The 26,357-nt window shown below is 38.4% G+C and overlaps 1 protein-coding gene across 9 annotated transcripts in view; it reads right to left on the bottom strand.

Moving 5' to 3' along the window:
• The window catches only part of ATXN7L1 (ataxin 7 like 1), a 115,963-nt gene that overhangs the window by 26,909 nt on the left and 62,697 nt on the right, over window positions 1-26,357 (bottom strand). For 3 of the 9 annotated variants that reach the window (XM_051805115.1, XM_051805113.1, XM_051805114.1), the window contains one exon: window positions 5,524-5,746. In XM_051805115.1, the coding sequence (XP_051661075.1) occupies window positions 5,524-5,746 (223 nt within the window). Of the gene's footprint in view, window positions 1-5,523; window positions 5,747-11,666; window positions 11,688-11,998; window positions 12,382-12,426; window positions 13,119-21,932; window positions 22,070-26,357 lie in introns of those variants that run through there. The other 6 variants (XM_051805118.1, XM_051805119.1, XM_051805121.1 and 3 more) reach the window with 6 other exon arrangements.

The raw sequence follows: 26,357 nt of genomic DNA on the forward strand, positions 1-26,357 counted from the left end.
AACACATAAAGATGAACTGATAATCAAGTGCCAAATTGGAAGCTGCACAGGATCAGTGACTATAGCCAAATATTAAGGTCTAAAAAAGTAAATAGATCACAAATGCTTATATTTATATTTGATGGTTCTTCCTCCAAACAGAGTTTTTTGAATAAAAATTGGGCATTTATTTTAAAGGTTTGTTAGAAAAATAAAAATCAGGTTTTTTAATTTTATTTACTATATTTTAAAAAAAGTTTTGAATTTAGATTTTTTTAAAGACAACCATCAAAAGGGACAATTAGAAAACCAACATGCAACAAACATAAAAATCAAGGAAAAAACATCTGTATTCAGTAAAGACAAATTTACTTTTTCTTGACAAAAGAAACTAACAAGATTAGCAGTATCTACCTAAAGGGCAATAAAATAGTTACTAGAAATGTAAACATGTCAGAAACATTCATTTTCTTCTTCTTAAAGAAGGAAATATGATAACTCTCTCTAATCAGATAAAAATGCTTTTTGATTCCCTCAGTAAGTGTAAATGCCAGCTGAAAAATAATGATTGTTTTTTTCTTTTTACATAAGGAAATCTGCATAATGTGGCCATGAGTTCCAAAAGAGATGTAGAGATATCGGGTCTCAGCATATTAATTTCTAATTGAATCTTGGAATACTTGGCAACTTAGAGAAGCTAGCTGACTGCTGTTCTTGCATCCACGCTGAAAACCCAACCCAAAATGTCTTGGAAGAAATAATGGAAAAGCTAATAAACTGATAAACAATTAGTTCACAGAGTTTTGCTGAAAATCAGATCTTGACCAAAAATCTGGTTTCACTTTTTGATGAAGTTACCTGTTAAGCTGACAAAAATAACTGTGATAATGTTCCAATTCTTGAAAGGCATTATAAAACACATATACGAACACGCTAAAAGCAGATGGTAAACAATATGAAATTCAAAACTAGTTTTTCAGAGATTTATGATTCATTGAGGGTGCTTGCTAGGGGGACTTTTTAGCCATCACTACCAAGCCTAAAATGACTGAAAACTTTGGTGGATTTGAGAAATAAATATAAGATTACTGGTGATAACATTTGCTGATGGAATCAGTATGGAGGGAAACTAAATAATGAAGAGACAAAGACAGTTATAAAAAGCAGAATGGAGTGTTTGGTAAAGTTCACAAACTCAAAAAGATATTTTAATACAAGTGAATGTAAAGTTACACATGAAATAAGCTGCTCGGTCTGCAATGAAATACAGGGAAACAATATACTGGAAAGTAGTGACAAAAATATTTAGCGGTCACACTGATTAGGCAATATGAGCTTTTATTGTATTGTTGTGCTTATATCAAAAAGGGGATATGGCAAATAAGATTATGCAGCAAAAACAGTTTTCACATGTCCCTGGTTATACTGATATTGGATTATGGCCTCCAGTGTTGCTGACCAGTGGTACAATACCAATATTGATGAATTTGAAGGGAATCAGCAAAAGGCTACAAAGATGTCTGAGAGCTACATGAAGTGCTTGAACATGACAGGCTTTAGAAGTTCATTCTCTTTTTCAGATAAGATAACATTTCCTTCTGTTTTCTCATGTTTTGTCGTGCAGTTGGACTAGATGATAGTTACAGGTCCCTTCCAGCAAGCAAGAAAAAGAAGTGCAGTATGTCACAACACTTCTCATACCTAGAGCTCCTTATTACCTCTGTTTTCCTTTCTTTAGGTTTTTCAAAATTACTACTGCTTGCTGTTAAGTAATTTTGCTGGGTTTATGTTTTGGTCATTTGTAACTATATTAATTCTAAAATCTCAGCCACTCATTCAACTCTTTCCAAATTTGCGAGAAAAGAAATTCACATTTAATAACATAAAACATTGCTCTATTTTACATTGCTGGGATTGCCTCTACAATGTGTAAAGTATTTGTGATTTAATGTTGGACTATATGGTCCAAGTTAATTCTGCTGAGTATTGTTTCCATGCCGCAATATCCTTAAATCATGACTATTTTCACTTTCTCAGCCTCAGTACAAACAACGGTATTTCCTAACGCAAAAAGATAAAAACTAAGAGATTATCAGAAAATACTTTGAAAAGTGACATTATAAATTTTAAATGGTTACCCACAGGTATACCTTTGTGATCCTACTTCTCTTTACAGAAAGAGTGTCAGCTTTCTCTGTGTTGATAAAAACCACATAATTTCCATCTCATTTTCTTCATTTTCTGAACTTCTGGCAGGCAATGGTTGAGCTTTTGGAAGAAGGCCAAGGAGACCTGCTTCAGCTGGTATCTCAGGGGTAGTTTACATGAACACTTTACCCCAATTTTTATACTGCCTTAGATCATGGATGGGTAGAAATGAACATTCAGTAGCACCACAGCACCTAAATCCTCCATGGTAGCACCCAGAAGCTGTGCTGGGGCAGAGCAAGCAAAGCAGCATCCTTTGGGCAGCTCAGCAGTGAGGGAGAGAGCTCCTAGCTGCAGGAATGCCTTGTATAAAGGGTAAGCATCTGGGCTATGCTAATTAATTATGATCACTTGTTCATTGTTATTGTTATTGCTACCAATCATCTTACTCTTTTTCTTTTTCTCTCTATTTTCTACCCTTCTGCTGTACCTCTTACCACCTCGACTGCAAGCTGCAGAAAATGATGGCTTGCATTTATCTCGTGCACAGTGCAGTGGTGCTCCAGCTCTGCTCCAGTCTCTAAGCACTGCTGTATTATTAGCAACCATGTTAGAGACATACAGGCGAAAAAAATCAGAGCTGACAGATATTTCTGGATGATGTATTCACAATAACACTTTATATTCCAACTAGAGGAAGGGAAGTATTAAAACACCGGCTAAAAAATGAAATGGTTCCAGATCTCTTTCATCTGATCATTCTGATCATGCTTTTGAAAGCATTAGTCATGGAGCAACTTGGACCTGTGCAGCACACCTTAGAACAAAACAGAATGTGAAGAAGAGAAAGAGCTACTCAGTCAAGATGATGCTTCAACCAAAACTATAATGAATTAAACAATGGAAGAGTTGGGTCTATATGAGGGTAGGCATGGCAAAAGACAGATCTAGTGGGCCATGCTCTTGCAGAGGCCATTCCCAAAATACTAATTGTAACAGCTAAAATTTAAAGGAGATGCTATACAAAAGAATCAGGCAAGCCCAACAAAGGTTATTCCAGGTCTGGAAAGCAATCATTAAGGTCATACAATTCCTGAATTAAGCTAATTTGACAACTGTCTGGAAGAACTTACATCAAGTAAATGTTTGGTATGAGACTACAATGTAACAGACAAAAGCATGGAACAACTGGAAGCTTCAAAGGATCATAAACCACAATGCACTTGGATACATGATGAATCCTCCTTGCATTTTTTAGACAAATGTTTTTGTGTCAATTGAGTATTTCCTTCTAAAAGATAAGAAATTTTATGACTTGTACAAGATAGAATCTTAAAAAATAATAAATTTTATGAATTATTTTATGAATTACATTTTTCTCCTTATAGGAATCAGACCTGCTGAATATTTTCTAGAATTCTAAATAAATATTATAATCCTCTAATGCAATAGGAACAAACAGTTTCTTCTGTAACAGCTGTCAGCTCTCTATAACCTGTGACGATTATCAGACAGATTTTATTCTTTAACAAGTCATATAATCTAAGGCACTTAATACTAAATTTGACAATTTCATTGATCTTCACTTCAGAGTATCTGTGATTTGTTATGTGGTAATTACAATATCTTTAACTATAAGCCTCATTTTTCCTCACTGGTAAACAAAACTGCAGTATGATGTCCCAGCAGAGCTGCAAAAACTGGGTAATTCTCAGGTACAACTACTGTCATATTCATTGCCAAACGATTAACAGAGCAGTACAACAGTTATAAATGGCTAAATCTACACTGTTAATCATCAGTAAATATTTGGGATGTTCCCAATAAAGGGAAAAGGGATTGGTGGAAATGTTCAGTTATTTTGTTCCCTTCCAACTTTTACTGACTGCCAGAATGCCATCTGTTGCCAGAACGGAAGATATTGTTTATAGATTCAGTTAGTCTGCTGAAATGTGGATATGTAAGTTGCTGTCTGTAACAGCAGGATGAGAAACAGGTTTATAGCCAATAGTGTTAATACTCTGAAGTCCGTTCTGATTTTCTTTTAATTAGACTTTAAAAACAAAATCCTCTCTTGTATAAAATTCCCCTCCAACATTCAGAGGAAAAAGTCACTATTTAGTCAATAATGTTTGGTTCTAAGTAGTTAATGAGGAACTTACACATAGACAAGATAGAGGCTATTCTAGTTAACGTGTGTATGTGATCTAAATATTCAGGTTTTCTATTTTCAGAATTATATACCATAATTGCCCATAACGCCCATCATGTGTAAAGAGGTGGTGGGTTCAGATTTATACAAAGAACAGATTTTGATCAAGTTTGCTCCAGTGCAAGGTAAATTCTACAGCCAGGCAGAAGCTGAAATCATACCAACTCATGCATGTTTCAGAAAGCACAAGCTATTCCTTTACTAAAATTTGAGTTTATGCTTTGTCTCATGAGTGAATGGTTTGCATTAAATGATTTACTGCTTTTAGGCAGTTGTGTCCAGAAACACTGCTTAAAATCATAGCCTTCTTATGCTAGATATTACATATAAAAGGGAAGGATCTTTACAAAATAAGTAGATAAACCTTAAGAAAAAGGAAGTCTCACTATCTCACATGTATAGACAGAGAACTGAAGCTGAAGAAACTAAGGCATGACAGAGCCAGGAACTGAACCCAGATCTCAGGTCACCAATGTAGTGACTTAATCACAAAGCATCTTTCCTGTAGATAACTAAAGACAAAACAGTTTTTTATGGGATAAAATAGTGACCCAGTTCTGCTCTCATTTACATTTTTGCAACTCTGCTGCTACCATCACAGTCACGGGAGGATGGGCATGGCAGTCTCAAAGCCTGTATGTGTATATATATCACAGTACATGATGTAAGATGCCCCCAAAATAGTGATTTTTGCAGCCAGAACTTTCTTCTGCCATCTTATACGGCATCAAACATTATCAAAATACAGAATGAACTCCAACAGCAGCTGCTATTGAAGATAAATGACTATAAGCAGTAAGTTTTCATGAACATCAGTTAAGCTAATATTAAGAACTCTGCAAAAATTATCCTACTGTTTAAAACCATCAGTTTTAAGGGCTGATACTGTAATGGAAGATGGACCTTAAAGATAGCAAACTGGGTCAATATCTCACTTGCTATATCCATCTTAGAAAAGCAGACATTTGATGGAACATTAGAAAAGCAATCCAGTCCTTTTTCCCCTTCCTATATATAGTTTTTTTCTTCATTTAAAAATATCCCAGTTTCCTTCTTTAGAAATGTAGAGGCTTAAGCTGTAAACTCAGGTAAGATGAGAATACGGATTTTTTTGATGATTGTGATATATACACAGAGATACACTGAACACCAACATCTTTGGTAACCATTATTTTGGTACTTACCATGGTTTATCCCGTGCCACTTTTGAAGGAAAGACTGTGTGCTGTTTGCTACTGGAGGTAAGTAGATTGTCTTTGGGCGTTTTGAATGGCTTTGAGTTGCTGCTGACAGGGTTATGGCCGCTGATACAGGATTTCGGTTTCATCTGTACTAGGGATGTCCTGGAATTACAGGCTGGAGAAGCTGGAGAAGGGGAAGGTTTACACATTGAACCGTGTCTTCGTTCTGTAATGGAAAAGGAATGAATTTTACAACATTTCATAGGCTAAAAGAAAAAAATGGAAGTTGCAAAAGAGGAAATTGTTCCTCTCTATGCTAGTTAAAATGATTTCATCACTCCAAAGAACACCAATTCATTACTATCCCGAATGCAATCAAGCCAAATGATAATTAAACAAAATCAACTCTGTGAAGTGCTCTGAAAAAAAAGGTAAAAAAAATAGTAAAACAAAGGATAATAATCTACAGAAAATTTCACCAAGAAATCTCAATTTCTTAAGCAATAAGCAACCACTATCATCTGCATGAGGTGCACTTGGTCTCCCAACTCTTTCATGTCAAGAAGAAAGAGAGGAATGTTTAACAGCAGTTCAGATGACTTGGTAAAATGATCTGTGACAGACATGAGATTGCTCCTATAATGGTTTATGAAGAATTCATGTGACCTGGTTATTGGGCACTTTGCTTTATGACTACCTTGTTTCAAATTTAATGGGAAACTATAAGAAAAATACCAGGAAGATTGAAAAGCAGCAAAAGGTCTACTGTTCCCGGCCCTTCCAAAGGTTTGGAAGGGCCTTGGTTTGTACCTTGGAGGTTATCTCCAAGCACCATTCAAGACAAAAACTTATTTTTTTTCCATACAGAGAAAATGGTAAGTGCAAAAAACCAGGAAGTATATAGCTCAATTACAAACATGGCATCCGGAGGTCAGCACTGGTTGCCCTCACACCAGAGACCTCTCGAGCACTGCAAAAAGCAAGGCCTGGCTGATCCCACAGAACAAGCCTCAGGACAGACAGGCTTCAGCGAAATTGTTTGTGTTTGGTTGCTACTAGTATTTTTTAAATCTAAATGTTCTATCCCTGACATTGTTAGGTAAAAAGATTGTTTTATGGAGGTATTTGGCCATTCTTTACAAATCATTCTTTACAGATCATGTATTCCTCCTGGCTAGTGCTTGGCCAGCTGGTTGGATCAATATGCTGCAAACAGTGGGCTTGTGCTGTGAAGTTAAGCACAATTACAAAATACTACAAAAGACAGGAGCTGATTTTTGCTGAGAGGTGCTATAAATCCTGAACAGTCCTGTCCCCCTACTTGTGGGAACCCTGTTTCCCCAGCCCCTGACCCTGCAGTGAGCCGGTTCCAGTGCTCCCCAGCCGGAGGCAGCAGCGGGCGGCAGGGACAGGCTGTGGGAAGAGGAATTTTCCAGTCAGCAGGGCAGTGCTCAGCAGCAGCTGACTTCAGCATGCAGGTGCCCTAACACCAAGAGCCTCCATGGCAGGGATCAGCCAGGTACCCCCCTACTGACACAGTAATCAAATGTACCAAGTGGAATGTAATCATAGACCAAGAACTTCAGACAAGCTGCAGTTTCCTCTTCAACATGCAGCAATTTTTCCTTGTCTAAAGCCTTCAGCACTTAACTTGCAGAATCCAAGTGGGTGCTATTCTTTGAGCTTGAACAGCATTGCCCAGTCAGCCAAGAGCAGGTAAGGGAAGCAACAGTGATCTGCTGCTGCAATGGAAGGTTTTGTATTTGCATCATCAACCCTGTGCTTGCTAGTTTGATATTTCAAGGATAACTAAGAAAAATTTTCCCACAGAGAATCAAAACACGACCATTTGCCTGGCATCCTCACAAGTAAAAACTTGCCAGTAGCAGAAGGATTCATCCATGATTAATTTGCAATAGGCAAATACCTCAAGAATAAAGAGAAATGCTTAAAAAAAATATTCTAAACTGTTTCTCTTAGATCTCCAATGCCTAAATAAAGGCATTTTCTATTAAGATCAAGCACTTCCACATCTTCACATTCACAGCCTTAATTACCAATGATGAAATTCCCTCCAGATTCTCCTGCAACTGAAGAACAAAACAGTCTCAATTTTTTTTAAATACAAAAGCATCACTCCTTGCTCCCGGAAATGCTGACTGTCATTTTCCAGTTTTCACCACACACCTCAGTGTGCCTTTAAAACTGCTTTGCAGGATGCAGTGAATTTATATTCCTTTCACCTCACATTTGTGGCAACAACCGTGTAAGCTATGCACCTGACTCCAAAATGTAGAGTTCCATTCATGGAGCATTAATTTTTTTAATAATAGTTATTATTTCAAGATTTACCAACCTTCTTAGTAACTGTTTAATCAATTTAATTAGCCTAATCAAAACTTGCAACTTTGCCATTAATTACTTCAGGACTGATGAAAAGGAACTGTTACATAACCAACAAAACTGAGCAGTATAAAAAGCAAAACTTCAGAAAAAACATTATTTCCATACACAAATTATATAAATGCAAGATTAATTACTTAAATTTTTACCACAGCTACTGTTTTTCTCAAGCTTGACTGCTTTCTAGTAAACTGTGTCCTCGATTTCACCCTTATGGATATGTTTGGAAATGAAATATATTACTCTGTTATTAAAATTAATTTCCTGGAAAGACGAACATTCAAGATACTGATTCCCCAACTTTATGTTTTAAAGTCATCTAAGTATTGCATGCTGTAGCAAGTTATTTTCTAACAATCTCTTTGTACTGGATTTTTAGTCAAACTAAATGTTTGGTGCTTTTCCCCAGACAACTTTCTCAATGTATTGATTCCCAAGAGCAAACCAGAACAATAACCATGGATTTTTTTATTCTAACATAGAAAATGGTGGAAGAGGTACTGTTGTGATATGACAATATAATAAAGGCATCCCACTATTTTAAATGGATGCTTACTTAAAAGATAGGGAAGGAAAAGATCACATGATTACTTATTTTAGCTGAGTCTGTCAGATTGGTGGTCATTCTTGTGATCAGAACCAAGAGCTACACTTGGCATTTCCTTTTACCTGGTCAAACTCCCCTCTTCCCCCAGAACATGGCTACAGAAAGTCTTCCATTGTTTAGACAGACTCTGTTTGAGATTCCTCAGCATTAACCAGCTTCTCTTAAAATTTCCTAAAAGTGAAATGGAAACTGTGACCATTGTAAAATCATACAGGAGAAAGAACGTAATTAGCCAGTGTCTCACAACCATCGGTGTTCTCAGACACTGCTCGGACAGATAAAATCTGCACAGTTACTCACTAAAGACTATCACTTCAGTGTCAGCAGGAGAAGATGGCAGCAATACCTTGCAAGTATGCCACAGCAGAAAGTTGCAAGAGTAACTCCCTACAAAAGGGCCAAAAAATCCCTGTTTGACCTGGGCACGCATTGGCCACAGGAGGCTGGACTTGCCAAAGGTGTCAATTCTCAGACAAATTTCAATGATGGGGGCATAAATTGTAACTAAATATTGATATATTCCTTCTCAAGGACTATCGGGTTGCCTCTCACTTCCTCCCTCCTCGCTTTGTACGTGGTAGTGAATCAGCCTTAGACATCGGTGATATGTTTCAGAGAAGTAATGGTAACATGACAAAACAAGAAAGCCATCAGCTGTCAAAATCAACTGCTTAAAAGAGGGGGGTGGTGGCTCCTCTAGGAAACTGACTTCCCTGGTCACATCTGTTCTTTAAAATTTTGTACTAAATTGTCTGTTCCTATTTTACATATATACAAGGAATTACATGCAATATAGAAATCTGCTCTTATACAGACTATTTAATAAATTAGTATATGAATAAAAGACATTTACACACCAAATAGTTGTTATAAAATTAAATATTCACATACTAACATATTCATGAGACAATCAGCTGCCTGTGTTACAATTTCTGTGCTCGTTTGCAGTTCATATGTAGACAGATTAGATTTAGCAGGGCCCATGAACTTAGACAGCTGTGGACATGGCTGTCCCTGTTCACACACAGCAGTGGCACACTCAGTGGACATAAGTGAACATAAAGTAGAATGAAAGTTTTGGCTCCTAAAAATAAAAAATCCTGCAAGGCAACTAGTTATCAACACTCCTGAGATACTAAAGTACATTCTCTACCCACTTTTCATTTTCTGCAGAAGCCTGCAATGCTATCTACAAATATGTATTCAAGTTTGAAAGAGAACTTTTCTGATTCATTTAAGTACTTCCAAATGGATGTTTACATTCCACATAAATAACAACACATATTCTGTTTTGTTTCTAAATACCAGTTGCAGTCAAATCCAAGAGCACAGGAGCACAATCAAAGTTACAATCCTCTTTACCACATTAATCCTTCTGCAACCTCTCAGCTGTCTCTGTGAAGCCACTGCAGCAAGTGACAAGCAACATGTGACTTCTGCTGTCAAACAGTTAACATATTAATGACATTAATCTTGGAAGAAAGTTTAACACTCTCACTGAATTACCTGCACTTTCTAAAGAATCAATTTCAGATCAATATCTGTTATTTTGTCTATTTGGAGGCAGGAGTCTAAAAGCTGGGCGCTATATATCGTTCTAATGCGCATTGCAAACTCTGCATCAGTAGCATTGCAAACGGTCTTAAACTATTCCAGGAGATTCTCCATGTCCTATGGAAACATGGATATAGTCCAACTTTCTCAGCCAAATCTGAATTGTTTGTAGATGTGAAGTCCTTATGTTGTTAGAGACCTAACAGTCCTTGAATCTCCAGAGCTTCTCTCCTATGCCCTTGTACTCCATTTCTAATCCTCCTTCCCGCATCCTGCACAATGCAACCCCCCACCTTTCCCCAAACCTCTGCTGCAGCTGCCAAAGTCCTCTAGGCCTGCCTTTAAATCTGTAATTCCACTGGATCCTCTCTGACAGGTCACCAGGGAATACTGGCAGCTGTTTTGCAGGAAACACCACATCTCCTTCTAATCACAAGCAAAAAAAGCAAAGCAATAGAGGGGCAACATGAGCTCCAGAGACACAAACACAGTGTGTGGGAAAATGAGGCAAAACCACATTCTGAGTAGAAATTCTCTTCAAATTTTTGGCTTGACTCTTTCACACAAGATCAAGTGCTCAGCTCACGGCAAACCTTACAGACAACGACACTACAGCAAATATGTTGCCACAAATATATGCCAAACATAGCACTTTTCTACCCAAACAGATCTTTATGTGATCCTGAAAATGCAGTTATCTCTAATTTGAACTACAGACAAAAAACATTCCTTAGTACATCCCACCTACATCCATTCTTACCCAACATGCGCTACTCAAAATCAATCAAATCAAGCGAAGTTTTTGCTCGGAGTTAAGTTCTTCTCCATCAATACAACACAGAAGATCACAAAGAAAAAAAGTCATGATACAATTTGAGCATAGAGAAAGATATGCCTTTGGTTTTTCAGTGGTTTTTTCTTTTTTCAGGTAGTTGAAACAAAGCAAAAAATTCCCTCTTAACGTTGTCAGAAGACAGACACTAGAACTTTGTCAGCACCAGTCATTTTGAAACATTACTCTTGTTTAGCACAATCTGACTTCCTGCGTGCAAGAGGCCTAAAGCAAAAATCAATTTTAGGTTGGCCCATAAATAACTCAGAGACCCAGTGTTATGGATTATAACTTGGTATTACATTTGGTAAAACAAGCAAAATATAATTGCTAGAACTCAGAAAGGTAAGAGAAAGTTATTTGTAAAGTTATTAGTAAACATTTACAGAATAATAAGACTCCTTTTAAGCTTGTATTCATCATAATGCTTGAGTTCACAGTCCTTTTACTTAAAATAGCATAAAGTAACTGATCCGACTGCCCTTAACACAATACGAATACTGTTTGTTACTCCCCATTTATAATATTTAAGCAGACGGTAATGAAATTTAGTATCTCATTCGCAATGTAATTCTGTAGCAGTAACATATCACAGTCTTGTTGATAAAGATGTTACTTATGGTAACTCATACATGACCTATGCAAAATCTATTTACAGTATATCCTGAAGTGTTTTGTTGCACAGCCCTTTACTGTGCAAAGTTGAGCAATGTATACTTACAATTTCAGTAAACAGTAAATGAAACCTACCACCTTGTACTGATCCCAGTTCAGAGTTTGCAAATGTACTTGGCACTAATCCTAATAAAACTAAAACAGAAAAAAACCCACACATGCCCGAAAAGCAACAGCCAGCAACCAGAAAACTGAACAACTAGACTCTTGCAGAAATGTGTCATCCTGCAGTAACTGGCAGCTGGTTCATAACAAGAATTCATAAACACCTTGTAAGCACTTTCATTTTGCAGCCACAGTCTGAAAAAAACTAGCAAAACCCAGTACGTGAGGTTAAACAAAAATAAAATTGGATTTGATGTTAGCAAACTACAGCATAATGTTGCAAGATCGAAAGATAACTTTACCAGCTTTTTTGACAAAATACTATTCCAAGTCCAGCTGAAAAAGTTTGGAAATAATATCCGCAAACTGTTCCACCCTTCTTGCGCTGCGCACTGGAAAGGAAACAGCACAGTCGGTTTCATTTTGATACTTCTTGTAAACTGACAAAGGAAATAAACTGCCAGCTCCAACCCCCAGACTGATCCGCTGCATAAAACGCTGCTCAACAATCGCAAGCTTCATTCCAGGTCAAATGACATAATTGGGAAATTATCAAGTGCTAAAATAACCACCGTTCTGCTGGTGTTTATTTACAACAAACACAAGCTTTGCTTTCTGACAGAAACCCACAAAAACGATTCTCCATTTCACAAAGTCTACAAGTGAGTAGGATCAGCAAAATTATGCAAAACATCCTGCTAGAAGAAGAAATGTAAACTGAGCCACTTACAGAGAGGAGCAGGCTGCCAACTTAATCTGATTCTACGACGACTGTAAACATGTACTTTTGGAACGTGAAACGATTCACATTGCCACAGATGCCGTCAGAGAAACACAGCAACGTGATTAGGTATTCTGCACACGGGAAAAAATCAGGCAGATGACCTGCCGCAGCAAATACCAGATCAGCGCTCGCACACACCAACTGTTTTGACTACAGGCACTTGTTAAGCACCAAGTTTCGGTCCTACCAGTTGGACACCAGAACTGAACCCGTGCCAAGAACAACATGAGCTGAAAACGGCTGCAGGTTTTTTTTTTCCTTTTTTTTTTTTTTTTTTTAATGATTGTTGATACAACCCAAGTAACTGCAGAAATGAACCAAAGTGCAAAATTAAAAGCAGCAAAACCACAAGTGTATATTTAGAGGAAGACACTGAATTTTACTTCCTTGATTCAGGAAAGAAGGAGGGTGTTTGTGTATAACACAGATGAACCTGCTGTTTTCCTGGAAAAAATTTTGTTTATGGGATAACTTGGCATTTGTTGAGGTAATCATAAGAGACAAGAGAAATAATCTCTAGAGTATCACTAAATTACACATAAGTGGCCAAATATCTTAAAAATGGCCAAATTCCATAAAAAGCCACATACTCAGCATTTCCCGTAACACTTCCATTCCTCTTCAGTAAAAAGTATGAAAAGAAAAAAAAAAGAAGGGTCAAATGGAACTCCAGCACACAAAAAAATGCTTCAAATAGTGCAATTAATTATCCTAAATGTAAAATGAAGCTTCTGGGTACTTGTCTCTTCTTTTACAAGGACTTTGAGATCTGAATATGAAGCTCCAAGGTATCATTGAAGCATCAGAGCGACAGGAAAACAATGGAAGTGTGAATACTCTGCCCTGGTGACAATGTCAGTCTTCACATCAGTCTTCATCTTCACGTGCACTGGGAGTCCTAGATTTAACTGTAGTGTCAAGGCCTGTTTCTGCAGCTATAAAAGGGGTATTAATGATTTAGGGTATTAACTTGATCAAAAAAAGAGCTGAAGATTTAAGTAGGAATTCATCACTTCTGTAATGACACAATTCCACACGTGTAATCAGCATTTGCCACCTGACGCATTGCTACTGCAGAAAAAAATGACAATTTTCAACTCTAAGTCATACATATTTCTCAGCTCAGCAAGGCCAAAAATCCCCAGGCAAAAAAGAAATGCAAAAAGAGTATGCAAACCCTGGCTACTCATTTTTCGAGTGACAGTCTACCAATGAAAAGCAAGGAAAGTTTATGTGCAGAAATTTCCCGTTCTGCTGGATAAGATGCTCTGGTAGTCCAACATGAAACTAGTGAGACATCCTGACGTCTGACAGTTTGAGCTAAATACCATCTCACACCTCATGTCCAGTGCTTACACCACAAGGACAGCCCTCACCACCCTTGTGCACTGGTATCTGATTACCTGATGACATGTAGTAACGACATTCCCACCATTTTTTGTGCTCAGAGGACAGAAATGTATTATTAGCCCTAAACTTAGGACAGATACATCAGGTGAAATGCTAATATATTTCTAGCAATCAAGCCAGGGTACTTTCAAAGGTAAGCACTACTGACATATCAGAATTTTGTGGATGATTTTATATGTGAGGAGAAATCTTTTATTTGGCTATTTACTGGATGAAAGAAAAAAGTATCTTTACATTTAAGACTGAAATATAACAAGGGGAACAGTTTACTAAATGTACAAATTTACGAACAACTCACCTGCTCATTCCTTCAAACACCTGACTTAAATATTTCACTGAAGATTGCTGCAAATAGAGGAAAATTTAGTATTGCCATCCTCTCATGCTTCATGCCGTATAACAGACCTGTTTCCTCAGGTAGATCTTTCACATTCAAGATCATCTGATGATACATATTTTTATTTATTTACTTATCAGGTAAAACATTTCACCATATCTCTATTTCCATCTTCATCATATTTACAAAGCAATAACAAAAAAAGTAATTTATGTACATTATTGTTTTAAGAAGTAATTGGATGTTTCCCCTCATCTATCCTAAATCAGAAAAGTGACACTTCTTTAATGCTTTAGTTAATCCAAACAGATATAATGGCATTTCTTTTTACAGATAAGAAAAGATAAGCCATTGAAGAGATAGATGTGACTACTGAGACGGTTTGGCAAAAAGCAATGCTGCACTATGACTCTGAAAAAACAGGGTATCTCTTTTAGGAGACTTATGTTCTTGATCTGGTTTCATGCAAAACAGAACATCAGATTTTATTCAATATCAAGATGACATGTCAGTAGCTCATTTTATCATTCCTTAGAAAAAACATACATAGAAACAGTAACTTCACTGAAATGAGCCCAGAATAATAGCTTTGCAGGACTTGCATATAATCCATTGTTTAAACCTTCTGGCCTTTTCTGTTACTTGGGATCCAAAACCAGCATCTGGTTAATCAGTGTAATTCTTAACAAGCTGTTTTCTAAGCACAGAAATAGTGGAAATTTTTTTCTAAAAATACATAGGTTTGAACCCTAAATTGCTTCCTCTCTGTTACCCTGAGCTTCTTTGCCTCCCTGCACCCTCACTGCTTCATCCTGTATCCACAGTCCTTCGCCCCTCTCTCCAAAGGGACAGGATAAGCTCTGTTTGGTTTGCAGGGACATGTGTGCCAACTGCCAGTACAAGCTTCAAGAGTGCTCCTGCCACATGAAATACTGTTCTCTGGGGCACTTTAAGGTGTCTCTTCACAGTTGCAGATTTTCAAAAGACTGCTGAGACTTTGTATTTTTGAACCAAATTAGCAAAGAGTTAAAAAGTCTTAGACAAAACAGGTATAATCACATAAGGTTTATTGCTATTATTGCTGTTATTATTTATATCATTATTACAATAACTATAACCTTTTAGGAAATCCTAAGTTAAAGTTATCTTTAGGAAATCCTAAAGTTAAAATCTATATATGATTTTTTTTACTTGCTTTTCTGTGTTTGCCACTCCTCATGGGTATTCCCAGGCACCAAATTAATTCCCTTGGAATATTCAGACATCTTTTAAAAATCCAGGTAACCAAACAGATCTGCCCAACTAAGGACACTGTTTTGTTTTAAAAAATGAATGAGCTTACATATAAGTTTCAATTTGCTTTATCAAAACCTGCTACAAAAGCAGCATAACTGTCATTCAGAGTATTTCCTCATTCCAGATGCTTTAGGTAAATCAGTTCCCTCATCTTTCAGGCACACTAACTTGCCAGAGGTAAGAAAATCTATTATTTAGAGTGCTGCATGAATATCCACAACTGATATCCCTAATACACAGCCTCCAAAGCGAATGTGCAAAATAATTCCTGAAGAGGTCACTTATTTATGTTTTCCTCACTACATACAATAGCTCTTACAAACAAGATACCAAACTCCTTACCTTCTACAGAACAAAACTCAACAACACTGAAAAACATACCAATACAGAAGTGGGTTTGCAAGGCATTTTTAATCTGTTCCTCTCCCTTAAGTCTCTTTAGTTGTGTATCACATACAACTTTAGAACTAAAAAGTTGGTTTCTACTTTAACTCGCATAATTTATGACTTCTAAGTGTGCAAACTAAAGAAACTTAGACCTAACTGCACATGAATGAAACAGATGCAAACCAATCTCTGAGAGTCCACGTGACAACTACTTCATATTCTGTCTCTGCATGCACCTCTTGACCATTCGTCACTGCAACAAACTTCATGCACGAGAAACCAATTCTTTTGAATAAACTATCTATCCATTCCTAATGTTAACAGCTTTCCCATCACTGCCCTGAGTGTTTTATGTCTCCAATTTTAAATGTCTGTCATACCTATATATATAAAAGATTTTTTTCAGATAGGCTTTTACTCAATTTTTTCAAGCTACTATATAGCCAATAACAAATTGAGACTTCCAAAATTTGTTGAAGCGTGGTCAGTTGTTTCAGATGCTGTGTGAAGAGAGGTGTTTTCCAAGGCCACACAGCCATTAAAGCTCAGGTCTGAATTTAAAGCATTCCAGCTTTATTCACCCACTGATGTTGCCTCTGTTACGGATTAATGTGGCGGGAATGACACAAGGGAAAGACAGGTGATTTCCAGTAAAACTACCGACCAAGGTGCATGAACTGTACAAAGTGGCTCAGCTGTAACAGCATAGCTGTGCAATTCAGCCTTCCCTCCTACCACTTCCAATGCCTTGAACAACCTGTCATCCAGTGCAGGTGGTTCCATCTCAGAAGCACACACATACCATATTTTAGAAAAACTTTCAGGTAAAAAGAAATGTGTAGATGCTCACCAGCTGAAGACACAGGATATTTTTCCTGTGAGGTATTCTAATTACTTTCTATAATTACTTATATAAGCTTATTGGGGAAAAAAAATTTGCTCATTAAAACAAGGCATAGCTCAACTGAGAATAATTCTTGTGAGTTTTAACACGGACAGTAAGCAAACAAAGCGAGATCATGAAGATCAGACTTGCTTGCAAGCAAGTCCATATGAAGGAATCAGTTTTACTGGAAGACTTTTAACTATGATATATGCAACAGGATGTCTCTGAGAAGAAGCATGCAACAAACACCTTTCCAAGGCAGCAAATGTTTGATGTGTATCAGTCATTTTTGGTTTAAACCAAATGAGCCAATTGGAGCATAGGTAGAACATTAGGATGATTATTTCCTACCAGGACTTAGCTGGCTTTTTATAGTGCTAGAACCTGTTTTCATCCATGCTTGGTGTAACATTTTACTTCAGGTGGGAAGAATGACTCGTACATCTGTTTGTCAAGAGATGAGAGTAGCCTTTGGTCAGCCAACAAATGATTACAGAGGGAGTAAGCTTGGAAGCTAACAGGAAGAAGAGAAAACAATTTTAAGACAAGGATTTCAAAGTGGGTTATTTATAGAGTCAACACTCAATTATCCATGGTCAGATTATCTGTACTAGAGATGCAGAAAAAAATCAGCTCCAGCTGGGCTCATTAGCCTAGGTGCAGCTTGGTGCAAATGTTCCTATACTTCTAGGGACAGTATGGGTTCAGGAATTATGCAACATCTTTTTTTCAGTGTAAGACTGAAGTCCTTTTTTCAATTGAAAGTGAGCCACTTTGTTTCTGTATGGTATTTCCAAAGGCAAGAGTATTGGGGAAAATGGCAAAGACTTCAGGCGAGGCCACTGCCTGGCAGTGTTACCCCTGTGTTCTGGTCCCAAGAAATGTTATTAACTCAGGCACAGTGTCAAACTCGAGCTGGCTGCACACATTCCTGCATCCTGCATCAGGGCTGCAGCCTCGCTGGGATGCTGGGAGCTGGGTGCAGACAAGCACAAGATGCTTGTGACAATGCAGGAGCCAGGCACTAGCCAGCAGGGCAAACAGCAATCACCTCAAACAGAGCTGGAATGGCACCCATGTAGAGGGACTGAGCTGTGAAATCATTCAAGAGTACAATTTAAAGTTCAGTCATTTAAACCAGATATTCTAAATAAGGCCAAACTAAAAACACAAGTGCTTTCCTAACTGTAAGAAAAACACAGCCACAGTAATATCAACTCAGCTTGAAGCTGTTTTCCTGGCCACAAGGCCAAAAGTGTAATTGACAGTGAAATACAAAGGTAGATGGGGAAGGAAATGGAAAAAATCCAACATTATGTTTCCTACCTATCAATTGCTTCCTCTGAATCAGATTGTGTTCCTGCTCAAGGACTGGAACCTTTCTCCATCTGTTAGGAGACAGCAAACTCCAGAAGATACTTCATACTCTTTAGACTCTTCTGGAAGTTGTCCCTTTTCATCAAATTGATGCTGCTACAGTTGAAAGAAATTCTACTGTTTAGAGACAAGAGATACTTCTAAACTAGAGGAGTTCAAGATGCAGTTTATTTTTTTCAGCAGTGGAAGTCACTTGACCAAAGAGCCAGGGAAAGGACAACAAGCTCAATTCTGACATGAAAAATCTCCGCTATAATCAACTGACTCCAGCCTGATTACAGAGGAGGAACTAAACTCTGTATTTGGCAAATGGATCACAGAGCAAGTATTTTCTAAAACTTTTTGCTGAGTCTGCCAATTGGTAGCTAGAGAGTACAGCAGATTTAACCAGCAATGGCTAACAAGTGAACCAAAACTAACCATGCATGAGCTATCACCCCTGGGATTTGCCTACTGTATCTAAATACTGAGAGAAAAAGGTTTATTTACACTGAACAGCTCAAGTTAGTTTCAAATGATAGTTAGAAACAGAGGGTCACCAAGTGCAGGATGAGATAGAGGAAGAGGGTTACCTATCCCATCAGAACATTATTGTAACACTTGGGGAAATGTGCATGTGCTAAATCTACAACCTTATTACCCCTCTTCTCCTGCTGCCTAGTCCCAAATGTCTTCACTTTTCAGGTTGCTTAAGGTCTGAAAAAAATTAATTCAAGAAAAAAAATAGTTCAAAAGCAAAATTCACTATGATAGATATTACTTATCAGAGAACTCTGACACTTTTAGTTTTTCTTATTTCTCCTTACATTTCAGATGCCTAAATGCCTACTGCCTAAAAGGCGACAGCAGTGGAAGTTACAGGAAGTCTGCTGTCTGTTATGGCTGTTTTACCTAAGGACATGAAGTTTATTCTTAGTATTAGGGACTAACATATTTTGGAAGGTGTAACTTTCAACAAACAAAACCAGAGAACAGATCTGGTGCTGTACAGTATTTGCAAGTCTTGTGTAGGGTATTTATCTTGGAATACATAGTAATGAGGACAGCAGCACAAGAGCAAGAAGGGAAAGGACTCAATTACTGTAAACAACTGGGAGCAAAAGACTGTTAAACATTCAACAATTCGCATCAACAGAAGGTCTAAAAGTCTTTACCTCTTGTTTACTGTAACAAGATTAGGTCAACACTCCCCTCCTCCAACTCAGCCCTAGTAAACTAGGAAAGACTGTAAATGCCAAACTAGTGCACTAACTCACTGTAAGGTCTGAGGAAAGACACTCCAAGAATGGGGACGACTGCCACAGTAAATTTCAGCCTGTAACTACCAGGTAATTGGTTGCATATCTGTCAAGCACATAGATGGGAACTGCACTTACAAAACTTTCTGCTCCGTTACTGCTTCCCCACTCCAAGATATCAATTCTAGCCAGAAACTTGATTAGCAACAGACTATGAAACACTTTCAGAGTACTTCAGAGGTGGCACTTACAAAAGGACAGTGAACTTTTATGGCCTGAAGGCCCCAGAGCAAAGCGTGGCAGCTGGCATCAGGCATTGCATGTTACAGCTGCAGTCATACCACCAACCAAACAGATGCAATTTCTTTTTCTGCTTTTCTTGCCTTTCAAAACATTCCTGGCACACCTTTGGCTTCATCCTAGTATTAATCCATGAATTACAGTGTACAGATAGAGACTAGGTACATTGTATAACATAACCTTGAGTCTTTCAGCAACTGCTTCCTAGAACAGGCTCCTTTTGCCCTGCAAGTACAGCGTGTATTGCTGTCCCCAGACATAGCCTCACAGATTCAATACACTGAATAGGCTTGCTGAGTCCACTTTCACAGGCAATCTTGCTTCATCCTGTATCAGGGACCTCTCTCTTGCTAGTAATTTTATGACAATTTACAAGTCATAAATGTTACATGCTACCCCCCTCCTTCCTGGTTAACTGTAGAATTATTAAATACTGTAGTTACATGGACTACTTTTGTATGACTTCTGTCTTCTCCTTCATAATTACCTGTCAAAATCTGGCACATAGTGAGTTTTAAACAAATTACTATATGCTGGTTTTGTATTTTAATTATAAATAAGCAACACTGGATAAATACCTCAGGACATCTCTTACTTTACAGAAATCAGAGCTCACTTAGCAGCCACAATATTTCACAGACTTACACAGACATCACCTCTATCCAATAACACTGGTTTTGGGTAAACAAGTAGGTTTCCTTTTTTCCTCTGAAAACTCTAAAACTAGTGTCACTTAAATTTATAACAATTTAAAAAAATATAATGAAGATACAGAACTTTAAGATTTTCTCCTTTTAAGTTCATTAGAACAAATAGAGGGAGGCTGTAATCCATGCACATAGCAAGTAATTCAGCTGTAATTCAAACCACAGCATAGCAGAGGTAAAGCGGTAATGCCGACATTAAACCTGATACTATTTAGTCCTTAAAGCTTGCAGGTAATCCCTCTCTTTCCAAGAACTCCACACTGAGAGAAATCAGATATATTTAAAGAATAATTCAGCATAATGAAAGTACTCACTTCCTTTTAAATTAAACTTACACATCTAGAACCATATCAAAGCTTCCAAAAAGCAAACACTCAGCAATTGCCTTGTACTTTATTTAAAAAGCTCTATGGAATACATATAAAAGAGTCCATAAAAAAGTTGACAGCTGCCAATTCAAGAGTCAGCAGTTTCCCACTACAGTGGCACATTGTGTTTAAACTACTTTGGTACCACTGTCATGTTATTAATCAAATTTTAAAGAACCCTATGAATTACATATTTCTAAAATACTACTTACCTATTACCTATGTAATCAGACATAGTTTGCATTATTTTTTCTAAACACATTGTCACATGTAAAATAACAGCAGCAAAAACAAAACATAGAACATACAATACATACTATGCATAAGGGAGAAATCACAGTAACTTCTTTGCATATATGGGTCTTGCTAAGTTCCTATTTACCTGCCTCTATTTTTCTTTAATCTTTCAGATGCTGCTGCAAATGGAGCTCAGTGTCTGCTCTTAAGCTAAAAATCTTTGCAGCAGTTTGTGTAGATTTTTGCAGATAAAAATAAAAATCACATACTATATTAGGTTCCAAGACTGTAAGCAATATGAGCTATCATATTTGCACAACAGCATGCTGATATACTTGGGGAAAAAAGTAAAAATAATCACAGTACAGATAACCAAGGGTCAAAGTTCTGGTTATGCCTTAAGTTTCAGTATTGGCACTTCCTGTTCTGAGTCTAAATACTCTTAATTATATCTATTTTGTCCTTCACTTCTAAAGTAATGAACTGCTGTTCTCTCCTCACCCTCATATATCTACACCTGATTTCGCTCACTTACATTACTATAAACTATTAGGCCAGTTTTAAAAAGTCCACAAGAGGCATTGCCACAAATAGTCACGCAGGCCTAGGGCTGCGCTCAGGCTTCCTGCATGAGGCTCAGCCCAGGAGCACCCTCCCGGAGCGGGCGGGAGTTGGAAGGCATCCTTGCGCCCTGGAATGCCTTGGCTAGTTGGGACACCGCCGGTGCTCCTGACAGCCCTTAGATACGCGTCACCTCCCTCCTCACTGTGCACGTTTGTAATTCTGTGGATGCTTCTCTCCGGCGAAGGTTGTGTCCTACAGCCTCGTGCGGCTCCTACAACAGGTTTCTCACGCCGCTCGACTCAGTGACAACAAAGGAAGGCAGGGTCCCCAGCGACCCGGACTCACATTCACCCCGCTGTGAAACCCACCAGCAGCACCTTCCCCGGTGTGCTGACAGCTTCGCCTGGGGGGCTCCGGGCCCTCCTTCGGCGGGGCTGCCGGGCCGCAGGCGCCGTCAGCGGCTGGGAGGCTGCCGGGAGAAGGACCAGGAGGAGGAGAGCAAAGGCCCGGGAGGAGCAGAGGAGAGGAGCGGGCCCGGAGCTCCCCCTCCCGGGCCCGCCGCCACCCGCTCCCGACATCCGTCTTGCTGTTCTCTATCGTCCCTGCTCAACGCGACGAGCAGGAAAATCCCTAACAGCGAAAAGCTCAGGATCGGCACAGTTAAACGCAAAACTTTTAATTGTGAAGACCCTGTTTCATTTATCACTCAATTCTTCTCCTGAAAAGTTGTCCAACTTCTGACTCAGTTTTGGAAGGCTTAGGGAAAAGCCAGTCCTTTGAGCAGCCAATGTGCCAGCAGTGCCACGGCTTCGGCCAGCACCAGCAAAGTTACGTGCTCCATCCACCTCTCTTGGCTTCTAGCACTTGCTGAACTCCACACAATAATGTAGAGTAACTGGTAATTAAAAATTAAGCTTTGAATTTTACAGAATGGAGTACAAGTGGACCCAGGATTAAGATCATGTTATAGTCAGCTGCTGGATAAACATGAAGTTCTTAATTACCTATTTTTCTTCTTACAAGTACTCCATAATCACAAGCATGCAAATATCAGAGCTATGGTGTTACTACCTGAAATAAAAAGCTATATCACCAAGCTGAGCTTTGCTGTGGCACAGCTCTGCGTGTTAAAACATTCCTCCGCCAAACCCTCAGCCAGCTGACTGCTGCTGAAGTGGCAGGTTCCCCATTAACCAGAAATTCCTCCTTTGGCGTAACTCTCAAGATGTGGAATGGCAGTATGTTTAATGTTTACCTGATGCCATTACAAGTAATTTGTTTCAACCAGACTTAAAAGGGCAGCCCCTCAGCTCTTCCCACATACATGCAACTCCTCTGGCAGCCGAGTTGGTTTGTCCACTAAGACCAGCCAAACCCATCAATTTGTAGCAGGCCTGCATGGGACTCCAGTTTAAATGCAAATTTATTCTCACAGCTGTGTCCAACATGAAGCACACCGATAAATGCAAGCTCACATCGCAAGGTATTTTAAAATGTTTTAGGATTAAATTCCATATATTTGCACACATGAATGGAGCAGTGTTCCCCAGGAAATTAAGCTGGAAGAGGTTCTCTGGAGTGCTGCATTCCCTTGCTGTGCACCCTCTCCAACTATGCAGGGATCCCAGTGGGGCGGGAGCAGGAATGGCCCCAATTTATTCAAATTTCTTAATCACAGAATCCTCTTTCTGAGGCCTTGGAAGGAGACAGGAAGTGCAAAAACACAGAACCAGAACTCTCAAAGATTAGGTACAGTAAGTTCTTCAGAGGGTACTGCGGGTCCTGGCAGCAATTTCAATAGAGTAGAAGACATAACTGGATTCAAGACATCCTAACCCACTGGATCCAAAAATGGAGGCCAGAAATTTGGCCAACAGATCTTTGAAGGTGCATAAACAATTGGTTTGTGGCATTGTTTGCTTGCTTTGTTTTTAATTTAACTTGAACATGGGGCTTGAAGTCGAAAATAAAACAGATTATTTGTTTGAGGCATAAGCCTACCTAAGCAAAATAGTCCTGAATGCTTCTGGGATTTCTGTGTAGGAAATCATTCACTGCAGGTATACATGCCTCACGAACAGGCAATCGCTGAAGCCAAGGAATAATGAAACAAAATAAAATATGGGGGGATAAATAAGCAGAAGAGAAACAATAATGGGTATAGAAAAAAATAGGCAAGTGATATCAACATGTAAATAAATAATAAGACAAATAGTTAGGTAAAAAGTTTAAAACTGGCTGGAAAAAAAATCCAGCAAAAATACATGTTCATAAAAAGCTCCAGCAAAGCTGAGAAATTGAAGGCTCAAAGAAACTACGAGTTGTGTTGCATACCTCCATCATTTTATGGCTAGGATGTTAGACGCTGCTAATACCTATTTGTAGGTCTCAGATTCATGCCCATGGAGCAGCTGTCAAAGCGTGCTGTAACACATAATCCTGGGGATCCACGGGGCTGCAAGGCTGCTGCAAAGTGAGTGGTGATTGCTGCCTCACGTCAGCAGGTGATAAAGGTCATGTCACAGGTCTTGAGCGGCCAGTAAGACATTCTGTGGTTGTGAATGTTTAAAATATAACACAGGGTAATGATAAGGAAGGGTTAACTTCCACATAGAAGCAAAACAACGCACCAGAATTTGAGGGGGGGTGGGGAATATGCACACCCAGTGACCATGCAAACAATCTAGCAGAAGTAAATTCAAAGTGATGCTTTCACTATCTGAAAGTAAAAATCCATCTTCTGAAAACCAAAGCTGACCTTAGCTTTTGTTTAAGATACAATCAGGATGTTGACCGTTTTCTGTATCTTAATACTGGGCATCTCAAGTGATCCATCACCAGATCACCTAAACCAAATGTTTCAGGAAGTGATAACCAGTGCTTTCATTTTCAATCTAAAAAGGGAAATTCGTCAACAATATCAAGACACTTATTTAAATAGGAAAGGACTTCTACAGTTGGGCTGAAGACCACGGACATCTACCTTAAAGACTAACTTCCTGTAAATGGTTTTCTTTACACAATGTCATGTAACAGACACAGTTTGTGACAAGTTCTGCACTCAATCTTATTTAGAAAACGTTGTACAGTAAGTATTTTCTAACTGTAGAATCTTAATACAGAAGTTTTAGCACAGAACCCAAAATCTGCAAAAAGGCTGAGAACAAAACAAGCAAATAGTTAAAAGAAAAATTCATTGTAGATAATATGGGGGTGGAAAGGATTTTTTTTCTTAAAGGATCACTCTCTTTGCTCATCTTGCAGCCTTTAACTACGTGGCTATGAAATAAGGAGTAGCTAAGAGTGATTCCTTTGTAACATGATTTTTTCAGGCTATGTGTTTCTGGTTATAGTAATACTACATAAAAAACATTAAGAAGACTGCCTACTTACCAAAGCCTAGATATAGACATTAACTTGCCTGATGTCAGCATGAAGTTAGGATTTCAGGCTGTTTTAAAGACTATCTTGAAAAGAAAACATCTAATCCATGTAGCTAGTTTTGAATTGACAAAGCTGGGTTTGTCCCTATTGAAGATAAAAAAAGTTGTATGCCAGCAGCACTTTATAGCAACTCTTTTATGCTGTGCATCAGAAGAATATTCCCATAGAATTTGGAACAGGAGGCCCCAAATTTAAATATGAAGTGCTTTCCTGATGGACACTGGCACTATCGGACAGCTTGCACATTTAAGCTACTTGAACCTGGGAACATTTCTTAGTACCCACCACGCGGAGAGTGCCTAGTCTGGAATGCGTTCTGGGATTAAAACTTTTAAAATGCAGAATCAAGAGTCCAATCTGTTGGGAGTATACATGTTTCTTGTTAAAGCTGTGCAGGCCTAAAATAGTGCCAAAATTAATTTTGTTTCCTCATACTGCTAGTTAGGTCAACATGCAGGATTTTTTTCCCACTTAGAAACAAGGCTACAGCTTCAGGAATTCAGCACCAGCAAAACCAACAGAACAGACTTCAGGCAAAATACTTTAACCCAACAGAGAAACAAAACACGAGCATGTATTTGAGTGGCAGCTGTATGAAGTGTTTTGTGTTTTTCTTTGGCTGTTTATTAATCTCACTCTGAGCCCCAAATCAGGTTTCTTATGTTTCAGTGCCACAGATATTTTGGCACCAAAGAAGAGAAGAGGGGTGTTAGAGAAATGCAAGTCATAGCGCTTGAGAAACACAAAGTTGTATTGATTTTGCCCGCGGAGATTATTTCAGAATTTCTAAAACTCTAGCTGATCATTTCTGCAGACAGCTTTTGGAAACTACCAAGGGGTATCTTACCTAAACCACATTTAGCAGAAAAGAAGAGAAGGGACCCAGATTTCTATGAATACCAAACATCCTGACTCAACTTTTCCAACAGGTCAAGCATCTGATCCATTTTCAGAAACACACTCCACAAAGCTGTGTTTGTGGCCTATAAAACACTCCTGCTACTCTTAAAGCATTATAGACCTCCATAAACAAATGAAACTTCTGTTGTACTGAGGAAAAGTACAAAGCCCTGACTAACAAGTGGTGCCTGACAGACATTCAGTTATGCTTACATTACCCTACAGATCAGACTGATGCCTCAGCAATCCCAAATTTTCACGGCAGATCCTCCAGAAATGCCATGGGATTCTGGCTTCTTGTTTAAACTCTTAGAAATGAAAAGTGAGGAACACTGCTTTAGTTGAGGACTGCCTTAGTCCTGCACAATTCACTTATAAAGCCATCAATTAGACTATTATTTTTGGGAAATCCTAGAAGGACTGAGA

Source organism: Manacus candei, unplaced genomic scaffold (assembly GCF_025592945.1).
Source record: "Manacus candei isolate 608988 ecotype Guabito, Panama unplaced genomic scaffold, ASM2559294v1 h1tg000063l, whole genome shotgun sequence".
Lineage (NCBI taxonomy): Eukaryota > Metazoa > Chordata > Aves > Passeriformes > Pipridae > Manacus > Manacus candei.